Source organism: Anser anser (assembly GCF_964211835.1).
Source record: "Anser anser genome assembly, chromosome: Z".
NCBI lineage: Eukaryota > Metazoa > Chordata > Aves > Anseriformes > Anatidae > Anser > Anser anser.
Genome location: NC_139723.1, coordinates 4,924,504 through 4,940,914, shown reverse-complemented (window position 1 = coordinate 4,940,914; position 16,411 = coordinate 4,924,504). Strand labels below are relative to the sequence as shown.

Sequence of the window (16,411 nt, the reverse complement as noted above, 5' to 3'; positions counted from 1 at the left end):
TCACACGGCGATGAAACTTACAAATATCTTCCCAGTTGCCTATTTGTGTATTTAAACAGCTGAAAACCCATTAAAAAAAAAAAAAAAAAAGAGAGAGAGACAAAAAAAAAGACAAAAAGAAAGAAGGCAGACATAGTATACTTGCAGGAAGACAACAGCAAATATTGATTTACTAATTTATTTCCAAATTAAAGCTGAGATCATGATGATTTTTTTTTAAGAAAAAAAAAAAAAGATTGAGAGGACCGTGGCTCCTATGAGAAAACAAGGCACAAATATACCCCTCAAATTATTATTTTTATCAAAATTACCAATTCACAGGCCTAAATGGAGCCAAGGTTCCTGTTCTTTGTGAAATGCTGCTGCTGCCAGTTACCAGGCACTGCTCCTCCTTCCTCCAACAGCTAGTACCACCTGACACGCTGTTCTGTAAACCCCAAGTCAGCGCTGAGAGAGTTAATTTAAATTTGATAACAAATGGCTCTGCTTTTGAAACAAATGTAGCCTGGCAACTTCAACTGAGAGCCCTTCATAGGGCCTCAATTATGTATGCAGCCTCTTTGAGAAATAGTTTCACACATCTGACCCAAGGCCCGTGAAATAAAACTGTACCATGGCAATGCTTCATTCCTGTGCAGCCTCCGCACCCTGCCACCCCCTGCCTTGGGCAAAGATGCACAGAATTGCTCATTCTGCACTGGTTTTCTAGTCTGGATGCACATTTATCATGTATGATCTTTGTCCCGGAATTTAACCTGGGTGCTCGTGTTTTTGGGGGACTTCCAGATGCTCTGCCAGGCTGCCCCGTCAGAGCAGTGGTGTGAAACTAGAGAGACAGGCAATGGGTTAAACACCCTCACCACCTCTTTCTCCTTCTCTCTCTTTTTTGCCTTTTTTTTTTTTTTTCCCCCAAAATGGCTGCTTTGTCTGTGTGCATAACACCAATAGTAAATGTCTTTCTGTTATTGTACAGCCAATTTGGTGTGTCAAGTATTCATATGCTAATAGTGGTACAGTGCCTCACTTTTTCACAGATAGATTGTAAAGATTGCTACAGACAGTGAAACACAAGAATAAACAGCTTTTATTTCAGAAGTGATAAATTGCTTTCCATTCAAACAACATGCAATGCTTGCTACTGACCATTATTGTTTCTATTCATGGCGGGTTTGCCTTCTGTTTTACTTTCTTAGAATGGTTAGAAAATATTTAGCAGATATAACCAGAGGCATTGCAGATGATTCAATGTCCTTAATTTGTTTTATAGCTTCACGATGTGAAGTTAATTTTTGCTCAGTTTTCCCAAGCAATTAAAGCTTTGCAGTGGGCACAGGCATTGTTGTCCGGTGCAACGCTTTCATATTTATTAAGGCTTGCAATGGGTAGGATATTTCATCTTACATGTTAATAAAATATGCCATAGTGTACATGCCCTGAATCACACTGCACAGGAATGTCAATAGGAAAAGTTTTCCTAAAGACAGCATAAAGCAGAAGCAGAACAAAATAAGAGCAAACATCTTTTTGTTCTGTTGCAAGATCAGCATTTATTCAGAACGTGGGAAGACTGAAGTTAGGAATCGTTGTATTTTCGTTTGTATGATCATTTGTATTTTGTACCTGAAGTAAAATAGGACTGTCATCACAGCCCATATTTTATAAGCGTAACAAACAGAAGTTACTTCAGTAATAAGTACTTTACTAATAAATATTTCACTAAGTACTTGGCACTGGTAAAATAAACTTGTTTGTTAACCAAAGACCAGGTGTTTTTGCAAACACAACAACAGTTGTACATTTCTGCTCGCAGGAAACACATGAGTCTGTATCAGGTAGCCAAGGACCACGTTTATGCCCTCAGTTGGGGCTCAAAAGATCAATTCTCCAACTCCACTGTCCAGCAGTGCGTCTGTAACCACTCCGGGCAGCCAGCTGCAGACGGGTCTGTTGGTCTGTGCCACCCCAGCCAACCCAGCCACTCCTCTCTGCCCTCCAGCTGCAAACCACCACCATGCTTGGCCGTTGTGCCTATCCGGGCTCTTTCTTGAACTCCTGGAGGCACCCATTTGCCAGGGGCTGGGGCTGCAAAGCTTGGTTTAGGAGAAGAAAGCCTGCACTGGCCAGCTGGTGTGCCAGTCACTGCTCTTCCATACCATCATGCTTCGTCCTTGCTACATGTCAGCACCATCCCGTGCAGAAACGCATGCTTCTGGAGCAGCTGCCCATGAGCCAGCGGTCCTGCTGCATGTGCCTATGCCAGCCATGCATGCTCAAGAGATGCTGCCCCTGCTGCTGATGGTTTGCCCACAGAGGGTTCGCTTCTCACCATTTCCTTTTGCAAAGCAACTGTGCCAACGCACCAGGTATGTCAAACTGGGAAAGAGAAAGAAAGAAAGAAAGAAGTGAAAAGGAGTTAACCAGACTAGCCATAATGCCCCCTGTGAATTTCTACGGGCATCTGGAACAACTGCGGCTGGAGAACAAAACAAATGTCATGGTGTGAGAGACCTGCTCTTCGTGAGGCAAAGAGGGGGAAGAGGAATAGAAAGGGACATTTGCAATTCTGGTGCCTGAGCACACTCTGCATCACAGGGCTGCATCACACAGCCACAGGGCTGCCAATTCCGCTGCCCTCAGAGGGCTGATGACTTCTTGTTCACCCCAGGAGCTTGCAGGCCAGCGCACAGCTGCTTGTCACAGAACCTGACGCTGCAAACCCTCCCACACTGCGTGATTTCAGGTATGCAAGCAGTCCTGTTGGGGTAACCTGTCGGCAGCTAATTCTGGGAGCGATGACACTGCCAACACCTCAGGCCTCATATGAGAACAAGAATCACAATCCTAATGCCTTGAAGGATACACTAAAACTAATTTTCAGCAGTGATTTTATCAAGTTCATTCCCAGAAAGTTTCATGCACATTTACAATTGCTTTATGTAGCTTTTCTTTTTTTTTTTTTTCCAGAAGCAGGAGAATAACATTTAAAAAAAAAAAAAAAAAAAAACATAAAATTTGAAAATGTTCAACAAGAACATTACCTTTTAACAAAAAAGTACATGTGACACAAAGCAGCCAAAGGTTTGTCCTCAGGCACAGCACAGAGAAATTAAACTGAAACCACAAAATTTATACTGAGCATGGCAATATCTATAAGATTCATGAGAAAACAGTATATTTTATTTTTCAGAAGATATCTTCTTCCAGATTTGAGACAAAACAATATGCCTGCAAAGGCAAATAAATGTACCTGGTAAGAACTGATTGGTCCTTTAAAAAGCTGATACAACTGCTAAGAGTGTCCATTTGGAAATGCCAAAATCCACAACACTGTGTTGCATACATTGCAAACCGCAATAACAAAATAATAAAAAAAGAAAACAAATGTATTTTATTTGTGCAAAGAATTTCTATATTTAGAATAGTTACACATGAAAATCGTGATCATAAAAATATGCAACTAAGTTCTTCTAAAGCAAGCAAAGAATGGCCTGATATGTTAGTTCTAAGCACATTGGAGAAAGTTTGGGGGTTTCTGTCTCCCTGTGAGGAAGCGGGGAAAGCAGCAGCAGGCATTACAAAGTGCAGACCCTCTCCCAGATGTGAAGCAGCAAAAGGGTGTTTTAGTCCCTTGTGATTCAACATCCGTGCCACAGCTGCAGGGTACCTTCTCCCCAGAAAGGCCCATGGGAAGGTTTTATCAATGCCTCAGTCTTGAAGCTATGGGAGAAAGGTACTCCATAATCCCATTCATTTAAAAATGCTAACCTTCTGAGAGTTTTATACAGGATATGTCAAATGAAAGTTTGCTTAGTCTAAGCTGAGAGATAGTAGGTGCTAATTACATAAAAGATGATGATCAGGTCAAGGAGAAGAAGATGTATCCAAGGTTATGATTAGATTACTTTAAATCTTTGTGAAATTTTCATCTACAGCCTGACCACAGATACCTTACAGGGTCCCCATTTTTCATTAAGGTGGAATTCCATAGTCAGTTATGTTTTTCACAAATGAGAGTTAGTGATGGGCTCGTCTCTCTGACTAATCCCTTCTGCCTACCCCTCTGAGGGTGCAGGTGCTGACGCTCCACAGAAATGGCATATCTGGGGAGCAGAGAGAGGGGGCACAGGGGCCTGAGGTGCTGCTGTGGTTCTTTTCCAGCAGTGCCACATCACAAGATGGCAGGACATGGGTGTCACATCTGGTCAGCTGTCTCCTCATCTCACCTCAAGACAACCATGCTGAAGCAGAAGGCCTCACTGTAGAGCCTCGGTTGAATCGGGAGAATTTCAGAGGACCCAATCCTTACTTCTTTCCCACATAGGATAATCCACTTTCAGGGGCAACATTCCCTAGCTATGATTTGGCTCTTTACATTTTAGGCACAACATAAAAATTCAAAAGTATGTTGCTGTTACTATTGCAGTTGTGGTTGCCATTGTGAGTACGATAGCTGTTACCATTATTGATCCACAATTTGCCAAAGCTTGAGGCTGGAAGGACTCGTCAGACCACACCAGCCTGACACCTGAGCATTGGAGGCCACAGCATTTCATCTGCTCTCTCCTGCATTGAGCTCAAGGGCGTCTCTTTGACTGATCTGTTCCTTGTGTTTAGCCAAAGCACATCTTCCCAAAAACACCCAGAGATGCAAGTCCTGCAGCCTCCCATGGTCACTCATCTGAAGATTGACCAGCCTCCCTGGTAAAGATTGCAGCTAATTTCTCATTTGAATCTGTTTGGCTCCAATTGCTGGCCACCCGTTCTTCATATCCCTTCCTCTAGTAGATTAAAGAGTCCTGTAGGCCCGATCCACTCTCCATAGAGGTAATTGTTCACTGTAATCAGGTCCCTTTCCAACCTTCCCTTCAATGAACTGAATAGAGTGGGTCTTTAAGCCTCTCACTGTAGACCATCAACTTCTGGCTCTCTGACTTCTTTTTTAAAAGGATCCATAACCCCCCCAAAAATATATTTCAGACCTGGTTTCACCATTGTGGAGCATAAAGACAAACCCCAATTTCTTATGCCACTGTACTGCATGGATAGCACTGCCCTCCTCTTGCCACAGCAAAGCTGGATTTTTGTGCAACTCTTGGGACCTTCTTGGATGCTACTGACCAGGGTGCAGTCCCTGATTTTGCAGGTGCAGATTGCTTTCAATGTGCACCTAGTTCAACATTATACAAATGTCAGAGCTGCCTCCACCTATTAAATGAAGCAGACCACATTATATTTAATCATAGAATCATAGAATATCCCAACTTGGAAGGGACCCTAAAAGATCATGCCCAACTCCTGGCACCGCACAGCTCTACCCAAAATTTTAGACCGTGTGACTAAGTGCACAGTCCAATCACTTCTTAAATTCAGACAGGCTTGGTGCAGTGACTACTTCCCTGGGGAGCCTGTTCCAGTGTGCAACCACCCTCTTGATGAAGAACCTCTTCCTGATGTCCAGCCTAAACTTCCCCTGCCTCAGCTTAACACCATTCCTGCGGGTCCTATCACTGGTGATTACGGAGAATAGGTCACCTGCCTCTCCACTCCCCCTCACGAGGAAGCTGTAGACTGCGATGAGGTCCCCCCTCAGCCTCCTCTTCTCCAGGCTGAACAGGCCCAGGGACCTCAGCCGCTCCTCATATGTCTTCCCCTCTAGGCCCTTCACCATGTTCATCGCCCTCCTCTGGACATTCTCCAACAGTTTAATGTCCTTTTTGTACTGTGGTGCCCAGAACTGCACACAGTACTCGAGGTGAGGCTGCACCAGCGCATTGATTGTCCCCACCAAGTTATTTCAGAGTTACAACCACATCATCGATGAAAATGTGGACAGACACAAGTGGTGGTCCTGTTCCCTGCAGAAAATCCCGGTAGAAAACCCCATTTTTTTTGCATTCCCATTTTTAGAACAGCCTGTTAGCCAGTTCTTCACCCCTTTACAATTTGGGGTAAATTTGGAGAATATCTGTTGTGTTACATGTTATAATAGTAGCAGCTTTACTCAGAAATGAGATCTGTCTGACAAAATTCATTTTCCTTAATCAGCTGTGAGCAGTCCTTTAATTCCTGACCAACTGATTCCCAAAACGGTTCTTTATAATTGGCTCAGGCTACTTGGATAGGACCACTTGCCCTTTCTCAGTATTGGCACAGCAACATTCTCCCTGTTTTCTGGCATTTCCCTTCTATTTTGAGGTTTATTCAAAATTAACACCAGTATATGAACATTCTCCTCAGCCAAGTCTTTTAAGACTCTTGGGTAAAAGTTATTCAGTTGACATATATTGTTTAACATCTATTTATTGACTGGAATGTACTTATTAACCTCATTAGAGAATTTCCTTATATAATAAAAAGTCCTTATTGATTCCAAATGTAAAGCAGAAATAATCTTGACTTTTTCTGGGTTGTAAGTCTATTCACAGCTTTATCAAAGCTATTTATGTATAGAATCCCAGTGTGTGTAGGATCTGTTTTATTCCTAGAATATCTTTTTTTTTTTATTTATAGATCTTCCTCTGTATCTTTCAAATCCTTTTATCTGTCTTTTTATCTTTGCAAAGACACTTTGGATCTCTTTTTGCCTTCTTAGATTTTTTCACTGCATACACTAAAATTCTCTTTGGCACTTATTGCAATATATTTTCCTTGTTACCCAGCTGTAACTTTTTTTTTCTTTTTCTCTTTTTCTTTTTTCTTTTTTAATCTTTTTTTTATCTCTCTTTCTCTTTCTCTTTCTCTTTCTCTTTCTCTTTCTCTTTCTCTTTCTCTTTCTCTTTCTCTTTCTCTTTCTCTTTCTCTTTCTCTTTCTCTTTCTCTTTCTCTTTCTCTCTCTCTCTTTCTGTTTCTTTCTTTCTTTTTCTCTTTCTTTATTTTTTCTTTTTTTTCTTTTTTTTCTTCCTTTTTTTCCCTTTTTTCCTTCACTTTTACAAGTTAAGTTATAAATGGATTTCTATAGTTATGTTCTATAGTTATGTTTCTCTAAACTGTTGATGTAACTTTTTGTTATGATTTAATCATTCCTTAGCAGTGACAGGAGTAGCTAGTTGGAGAAATGTTATAGACAATGGTATTCTGGAACTGGTCAGGAATCAGCTTTAATTATTAGGTTAAAAAAATAAATAAAATATAGAACACAAGAAAATACTGTTAAAAACACAGAGTTTTAGTTAAAACTTCCAATATCTATTGCAAAGCACCATGAAAACTATTAATTTATTTTTCCCATTTAATTATGTAAGTTTAAATTAACAACTTCAGTTTTCTTCTCATTTCCTTGCAATTTTGCATTATCTATTTAAGCACAATAACACCTTGTCCATGGCTCTGAGCTTCTGGTACTCCAGGCTTTCAAGTTCTTCATCCAATTAACACCTTATCTGCAAGTACGCAATCTACCACCTGAATTTGTGCTTTATTTGCAAACACAGAAGCTAACTGCTGTCTTGTACCTTGTTTATCACCTAACATTCAAGCACCATCTTTGTTTGCTGTTGGGACTGCCTTTCCAGAGCAGTGACTTAATGCACTCTCTTGACCTTGGAACAGTGACTACAAGGTTACTTCAGGATCAGTTCTGCATGTATCAGCTTCATGAGATATTTGATCTTCCCTAATTTAGTAATGTACATGAAAACCAGGCAAAGTGATCTGTGTTCATGTAGCAATACTCTGTGCTCTGCAGCAATGATTTCATTATAAGCAAGGACTCAGTTAAATGGAAATAATTTGCAAGCAAAGTGTACTGATAGACTGTTAATGGACTGCAGCAAACAGGCCCCTCCTTGCTTCAAAAAAGTGCAGGTTTTTGGAGTTAGCTTCAAAACAGGGGAAACAGAGCTAACATGGATGTAAAAGTTCCAAGTTATTGCCAAATACAAAGAAGAGAAAAGACAAGAAAGAAAGACATGGGTTTTTGTAACCTTAGAGACTCACTCAGCTGAATATTGACTTTACAACTCATAGAAAAGCAGTTTTCAGCTGACTTCAGATGTAGTATGAATGCTGCGAGTGACAGCAGAAATGAAACAGAAACTGCTAGAGTGCTAAATAACAAACGTTGAACCTCCACATTTCCCTGGGAGGAATAATGCTCCTCGAAATGTGACCACTGCTGCCACCTTCCCCCCTGCCCTGCGTCGCAAGATGCCACTTGAATAAAAGCTAAGCCCTCTCAGATTACTTGTATTTGCCTTTAATTTTGTTGGCTAAGATGCTTGTCATACTTTCAAATTAAAAAATAAAAAAAAACTGTATTGCACTCATGAAGGTCAGATATGAAAGGACCAGACTCATGTCTGTAGACCCTTAATATTGCCCTTTCCTCCGCTAAACTCTTTTTGTCAGTGTTTCACTAGCAGAATATAAAAACATCCATGTAATGTTTACATATCACTGGTAAAATGACTACCTCAGTGTCTCCTAGTGAAAACACAATAAATAGTAAGTCACTTCCCTCCATTATTTCTCAGGCACAGTCACACAGTTTAAATTTAGGCAATTAATTCTGACGTTTTAAATCAACCCCATAGACATTCAACTAATTCTGTGAGTACAGAACCCAGATATTTTTGTTGTGGATGTGTTAACTCACACCCGAGGCAGATGCCTGATGAAAACTTCTCTTCAAGCACCCACCAAGATTCAGGCCTCAAACCTCTGCCTCTATTTTTTTCATAATACCTGGGTTCCTCTTACAGTCCCATTATTTTGTGTGTGTGTGCTCCTTCATTTGAGTGCATATGACTCAGCTGTTATTATCAGCTCCAGATATTATTGCAATTGTTGCACTTTGGGAGGAATTGTGCACATTCAGGGAAGAAAAAGAATGGTTCTAGTCAAAAGCTAAAATACACTGAGTTCAACCTTCAAGGCTCAGGGACTAGAAGAAACAGAACCCAGTTATAGGTGGTTTTCACGTTATTATTACTGTTTTATTTTATTTTATTTTATTTTATTTTATTTTATTTTTTGTTTTGTTTTGTTTTGTTTTGTTTTGTTTTGTTTTGTTTTATTCTATTTTTAGCATATTTCATTTGGTTGACCAGTTACTCTTATAGGGTGCTTTACTGTGTTTCCATGAGTTTGGCTCTATATTCTCTCTCAAAATGAAAAGCAGCCTTCCCCTTGGTTATTTCCAAGTTTATCTTCTTTTGCTTAGTAGCTGTTACTGTTGGAGTACACGTAAGGCCCAGAAGGAGACTCTTGTATGAACATCTTCAAATAAGCAGACCATGGGGCCATACAAGATGTGTCTTACAACACTAGATCAATCTGCCACATCACTCCTCAGCAAAGCCCATTTTTACTTGTATTTACTCAATACATACAGTATTTCTGTATAAGGTGTCTAGATATGTGATGTTTTTAATACAAAAATGCATATGGCAAACACATCTATGCTGCCACATTGTCGAGGAACATTCCCTGGCCAAAAATAATGATGATAAACCCAAATTAGATGTCACCTAGCTGCAGGTCTCATCCTGGGAGGAAGCAGACAGACACTCCAATTAACTCTGTCAACAAGAAAAAGGCCATAATTAAGCAATAAAGTTATCATTCCATTAGAGTTGCCATAGAACTTCACTCCTTTTTTGTTGGTGTTTTGACAATCTCAACACAAAAAATAGATTCAACATCACATCAGTACGTCAGTTTGTAAAGACTAACTTCAGGAAGAAAATCAAAACATTTTTTGCCAAGTTTTCCTTTCTGGAGCTTAAGTTTATGATATTTCCTGCGTTGCGTATACACACCTTAGATTTATTATTTACGTTAATAAATAGCACAGTTCCATTCCTATGTCCTTGTTCATGTACGCCAATGAAAAGGCAGAAGGGCGGATTAACCCATGAAAATAGCCACCTCTTTTTCTATTACTTGCACACGGAGTTGCCAGCAAACTGCAGTGTGAACCATACTTCATGAGGCCGACCAGCCAGATAAAGACACTGTGTCAGAAGAGGGTGGTTTATAGCAAGTCTTCATGGCCTCTTTCTGGTGGTTTATGACTAGTCTAGACTTGCAAAACCACATGGTAAGTAAGGATGGTTAGTATCGTGATCTCTGAGTGCAACACAGTACCTACGGATATTAAAGTGATGAAGTGGAGGTCATTTCTTATCCTCCTATAATTTTCTGATATAAACAGCTTCCAGATACTGGAGTGCTGTGGAGGAAGGGGAAGGAAGGAAAGAAGGGAAAATAATGTAATTTTGGTCTATTTGTCTTGATTTGCTCTTATTTTTTCCATATGTACAGCGTGTATTCTTTTCTCATTATAGAATATACCGCTTAATTGCAAGCTCTGTACAGAAAAATCATTTCTTATTTACATTTAATTGCATTTCTTAGTTCCCATATAATGACACCTCATGGCAATTTCAGGTGGAAAAATTAAATGAGCATGATGACTATGGAAGGACTTCAGAAATCTACAACTTCATTAACTTGATCAGATTTTCATTAGAAATTTCAGCTCATTACCAGCAGTGTCAAAAAGTCCTGCCAAGTATTTTAGGAAGTACAAGGTAAAGTTTGAGAACAGCAGGGCTGGCACATGGCTGAAATAAGTTGAGCATGCAGGGCTCCATATGAAACAAGGAGTCGAGACCAAATCATGTAGGGACTAGAAAGGTAGATGGAGAAAATCCTTCCCAGCAGCAATGCCATGGCAAGCCTTGCCCCCATAGTCCAGACTTTTCAGCCAGTGGTAGTGGAGAACAGACAGTGCGTGAAAATCACACCAAATGCATGCAGGAAAAGATGGAGAGGAGCCTCCCAGCGTTTTCACTTTTTTTTTTTTTTTTTTTTTTTCCTACATGCCCTCCTGATAAAGGAATGAGAAGCAATAAAGAACGTCCAAAAGGAAAAAGGGAATTAAGAAGTTTCAGTGTGTTTGTGTGAATCTTTTTAACTTTACTTCTTCAGCTCTTAAAGTTTCGTCACAAAATCATATTATAGTTTTCCATATATTTGTAAAATCATATTTTTTTCTTAAAAAAAAAAAAACTTTCAGAAATTGAGTCTTCTTTTTCAGTGGAGACCTCAATATCCAATAGACATAATTAAACTGTCAGGAGGAATTATCTGGAAAAAAAAAAAAGTGATTCTTTTCTGCTTGCAGCAGCTTTTTAAGCTTGTACACTTACTTGTATTTTAGAGTTTGTCTTTCTGGAAAGAAAAAAAAAATCGGAGTTTTCTGCCTCAGACAATCTAGAAATGGAGCTGCTGAGTCTACCCTGACAATGCACTTGTATCACACAGGTGTGGGTCAGCTTCTGGTGGGCTGAACTTCTCTGCAGTTACATCATAATTTGCCTTTGAACAATTTCTGTTACACAGCTAGTGTATGTTTGTTATCAAATTAAGATGGTAAATCATCCTGCCATTTCTGCTATTTTTTTCATCTGGGCCAAACAAGACCGTTATCACAAGCCTAACAAAAGACCTGTTCCTGAAAAACTGTGTTTCTCTGGGAAAACCCAGCTGATCCCTGATATTTTGTGCAGATGTGCTACTCCCTTGAGGTGGTATCGGTTCCCAGACAAAGACTTAAAATATATTTTATATATTCATGGAGAAAATGAGATGATTATTTCATTCTGAGAAAATCCATCATTATTTCAATTTCTCTCTGTTCCATATTTTACTTTTCTCCCCATTCTCTGGCCAAAAAGTACCTCATTTCATTTGGCTGTATTTCAGAGATTTCTTTTTTTTCCCCGTGTAGTTATATTATTTTGCCACATGAGCTCAATGGGAATGGAAAATCTGCTTCCTGAAGTGGAAGAGGAGAGGCAGGCATGTTGGACATGGAGATGATGTGCATTCCTCAGAACTTACGGACTGCATCTGGAGCTAAATGCCCTCATTGTTTTCTTCAGCATGGCCAACTGATATTTACAATGTCCAGCAACCTGACACTATTTTAAGTGCAATTATTCCTTGAGTGTAGGACTAACATATGAACCTCTACACTCCCCATGAAGCAGAGAAAAGGGAAAAAGGGAGTGAATGAAGAGGACACTTTGATAGCACTAAGCGATGGCCAGTTACAGCCAGGTTGGAGGGGACCTGGTCTGTATGACATCAGGGAACACAAAGTAATCTCTGTGCAGCACTTATCTTTGGTTTGGTTATAGACCATAATACGTAATCTATCCATATTGATCATACCCATATAGATTTTGACTGTACCCTAGTTTTTAATGCGGTAATGTCACTAAATCCCGTGATTTTGCTGGAGCTGAACAATATTCCAGGGACTATCAAGAGAAGGAGATCCTTGGAAAACAAATAATTATGTGAAAAGAAGAAATCAGGAAACAACTGGAAAAGACACCTCTATTTTTCCTTTTTAAATTTGAAAGTTTCTAGCATTTATGGTTGCAAGGAAATGCTGGATAGTATGACCCGGATGCCAACTGATGTCTTAAACTTTAGACAGGAAATAAATTAAACTCTACGTGCATTAACTAAAACTTTTTTTTCTTTTTTTTTTTTTTTTTTAATCTCATGAAATTAAGAGGGAGCTGGTCCCTAATTTTGAATGGTATCCATTAGCATTGTCGACCTATCTCCCTCTGCAATTTCCCAGAGACTGCATTTTCAGAATCTGCTGTAGATTTTCATTAAAAACTTCCCTAGATCACAGGGAGAGATAATCCAATTTTAAAAGACACTCCTTGGTTTGACTAACCTCCTACACTCTCAGAAAAGAAACCACCCAAAAGTACCGGTCTCAAACTTTCAACCTATTTCCTTCAGGAACCCCTCAAAGATAAGGTTAGGGACAAGGGAGGGAGAAAACCAACATTTCATATGAGATCTACTTGTAGTTCTAAAGCACTTCTATGCATGCAATGCTTTGGATAAAACACCAGAAGACAGATATAGCCTCTAGGGACAGGAAGGTACTGGCTTTTCCTTAAAAATTAAACAAAAAGACCCAGGGGACCAGACACATGAAGGCGGCTGGCCATGGTGGTGCTGCAGGTAAGGAGAACAAGCCAGGATTGACCAACAGCAATCTTCACGGCTGCCTTCCTCACAAAAGTAGATCCACGCTTTTCAGACTTCTAGGCAGAATATCAGCCTGTATCACCATCCAGACAAAGGAAAACATGTGGTCATGGCATAGCTCATCAGGTACCCCTGAAGAGCTGAGACTGCTCTTCAGAGAAAGTAAGAAGGACTGTAATTTTTGTTTCCTCATCCCCAGCACAGATAAGTCTTCAAGTACCAGACCATCCATCGCAGAAGCAGCAGATAGCCCAGCTTCACAGGACATGTGAATCAAAGCAAAAAAAGGGTGCCTGCTATTTTCTGCACCAGAAGCCTTCTGCCCTGTTTCTCCCATAATTAGAGCTGGATGATTGCATCAGAACTATGCTGTCCTCAGAGATCTTCTGTAGACTTTTTAAAACTTCAGGGTAGCACAGTGTCCAGACAAACTTTACAGGTTTTCATGTCCAAAAACAACATGACTTTCTAGGAAAGAAATAGCTACTGCCCCCGGGCAGCATTGTGGCTGGGTATTGCACAAGGATAAGTGCTTTTATGAGTATTTCCTTTCCAGTGTTGATAGCAGATCTTGTCTGAAGGTCAAGATTGACAGTGTGGGGGTCAAAGGAGGCTGACCGTTCATTCTGCTACCTTGCTGCACAATCTATGAAGCTTATGCAAGCAGAACAGCAAAGACTTTAAGCTGCCAAGCAAGAAAATAAATAAAAACAGAAAAACTAAATATGCTGCTGTTTTGAAGGAAGGCACTGTGCTCATGTTTCCCTAGATAAGGTCACTACAGATCAGAGCTGAAACTTAATGAAATTAGAGAAAATCTTTTCATTGATTTTAGTGGGATTTGGATCATGGCCAAATGGTTTAAGGCAGGTTGGAGAGGAGAAGGATGAACATATGTGCATATCACTTTTAACAGCCTAATATAGCTCTTGCATGTGAGATACATAAACTACAGCAGGTGTACTTTGGAATTTTATCAGTACTGAGGAGGACAATTATAACAAGTGACCTTATTTTGCTTGAAGAGGCATGCAAGAAAAAAATCTTGATTAATTTTGCCATGTTTATAACACTTTAACAGAGGTTAGGCATAAAGCCAAACACACAACAGAGTAACTACTCAACTTCAAGAGCAGCATGTAAACTAAGTTGTCTCTACGCCATTAATATCATTTACCTTCAGCTTTCCTGCTGTCAGACAGCAAATAAAGGTTTTTCTAACTCCATCTCAAACAATATAATTCAAAGTGCCATAAAACTACCTTGTATACACATAAACCTACATCAACAATGCTTAGGTGTTCATAAAATTCTGCCGCTCGACTTTATAAACTGTATATACTGTATAAACTAAAGCAGGGTGAGGGGACTATAAGGGCTTGGGACTCGAGTGATCAGTACAATTACACCCTCACAAAAACAAATAAATAAATAAATAATCCCATTTGTGAGTTCTGCTTTGCATTGGATTTCAGATGGTCCAATTTTCAGTGAGTGACAGATATCGAACCTGAAACTAGCTCCAGACTTAGCTTTATTTGAAAACATGCACACATATTACTCCCTCAGTTCATAAAGCAAGCGAATGCCTTTCCTCTGGCTGAGCTTTATCTAAAAATGGAGCTTTTGACTGAAAGACTGAAGATCAAATATTTTAGCTAAGCATCTGGTTACATTCTTAACAATAAAGAGTATTGAAGCTACTTCTCAACGTAAAGAGTATTGAAGCTACTTCTCAACATAGACATGGTCTAATTTCCTTCTCCCTTTTACTAAAGTCGTAAACTACTTTTACTCCCTTCCTTTTACTAAATTTGAAAGAACAGTAACCATTTGGAAAAATAAAGAACAGTAGACAAGCTGAGAAGAAGAATAGGAAGCAACAGCAAAGAATATATATATATATTTATATTATATATATATACATGTTTCATATAATTGACCATGTTACCCACCTGAGAGATTTTTAACTACCCAAAGACATATCTTTCCTCTTTAAATGCCACCTTTATTTTTGACAGAACACCATTTTTTTTTTCAGTCTAGCGGAGAATTGGACACAATCTCAATCATTTGAAAATGTTATCTGACCAAAAATTAGAAAATAATTCGCTTTGTGATGTGGATGATCACTCATAACACCTTTAAAATAAAATTCTTTTTCAATTCATATGAAATGTGACAAGCAGGGAAAAAAAAAAAACAGAATTTATAAGATTACAAGAATCTCTAAGATTAGCCTATCCACATGAACTTCAATGAAAAACTGTTTTGAATAGAAAGCAAAATTGTGGTTTCTGTATATTTTACATAATAGAAATGTAGTATTATATCAAGAAACAAAGCCATGATTCATATCAAATTGCTATCTCTATTAAAATAAAAAATTAAATATACCATCAAAAAAAAGGGGGGGGGGGGGGGGACACACTTTAATTTCTGCAACTAAAAACTTCACCTTGTAGCAATTCTATTATAAGAAGTACAGAGACCTCACTGTATCCCCTGTCATGTATAGATTACCTGGCAGAAAAGCAGTAAATTGAGTTGTCTACCATGGAGGTGATACTTAAATTACTTTCTTTTTATTTTAACAACTGTTTTGAAGATGGAGAAAGAAGAGAAGTTAAAAATACTTGGTTCTATACAGCTGGCAGAGTTATCTTAAGTTAAGCACTATTTGAAGAAAGTATCTTAACAAAAGCATGAAAAAGATTTCAAGATCTTTCTCTATTTGACTTTCTTATATTTCTGTAGGGAAACATGAACCAATAGAGGAGATGTCAAAATGTAGGCAATTTTATGAGTACAGTAGTAGAGTCAAGTCCAATTTTATTAAGATCATTGGTGCAAGCTTATCAAGACTTCTGATGAAAGGTTGTCTTTTCAAAGATCCTTTGTTCTGAAAATATAGTGGGTTTATAGCATATTGTCTTGGACATATTATATTATAGCACCTTTGTAGATTGTAGCATTATTACCTACATATTGAAAGTTTGATTTCTTTTTGATAGCTTGACAGTGATGCTCCGCTTTTATATTATTCCCCATGGTTCATAGAATTTGTTTCCTGGAAATGCCAAACAAGCAACTAGAATTTCTGCAGCAGAGCACAAGTATTTCACACCCAAAAGTTATGATGACTCACACATGATTTCAAGACTTGTTTTTCACTTAAAAAGTGGAAAATATGTACAAAATCCACATAGTCGCTTCATAGGGAATGGTTCATTTCCACAGCCCTATGTCTAATCTGATCCCAGTTCAGGCTGCTGTAGTCTTGAATTGCATCCATGAATGAGTACTCGACAGATTAGCACAAGTTTTTGTGTGTGTGTGTGATCCTTAATAGCTTTTTGCTCTGTCCATTTTTCTACAGGTTTGT

The 16,411-nt window shown here is 39.0% G+C and overlaps 1 protein-coding gene across 4 annotated transcripts in view; it reads right to left on the bottom strand.

The window, feature by feature from the left end:
• Positions 1-1,063: 1,063 nt before the first annotated feature.
• Positions 1,064-16,411, bottom strand: part of LOC310889570 (uncharacterized protein) — a 92,586-nt gene continuing 77,238 nt past the window's right edge. For all 4 annotated transcript variants that reach the window (XR_014576624.1, XR_014576625.1, XM_083817186.1 and 1 more), the window contains one exon: positions 1,064-2,373. Coding sequence is in view for 2 of the 4 variants with exons in the window: in XM_083817186.1 (XP_083673312.1) it covers positions 2,271-2,373 (103 nt within the window). In the remaining 2 variants the exon portion in view is untranslated. The remainder of the gene's footprint in view (positions 2,374-16,411) is intronic.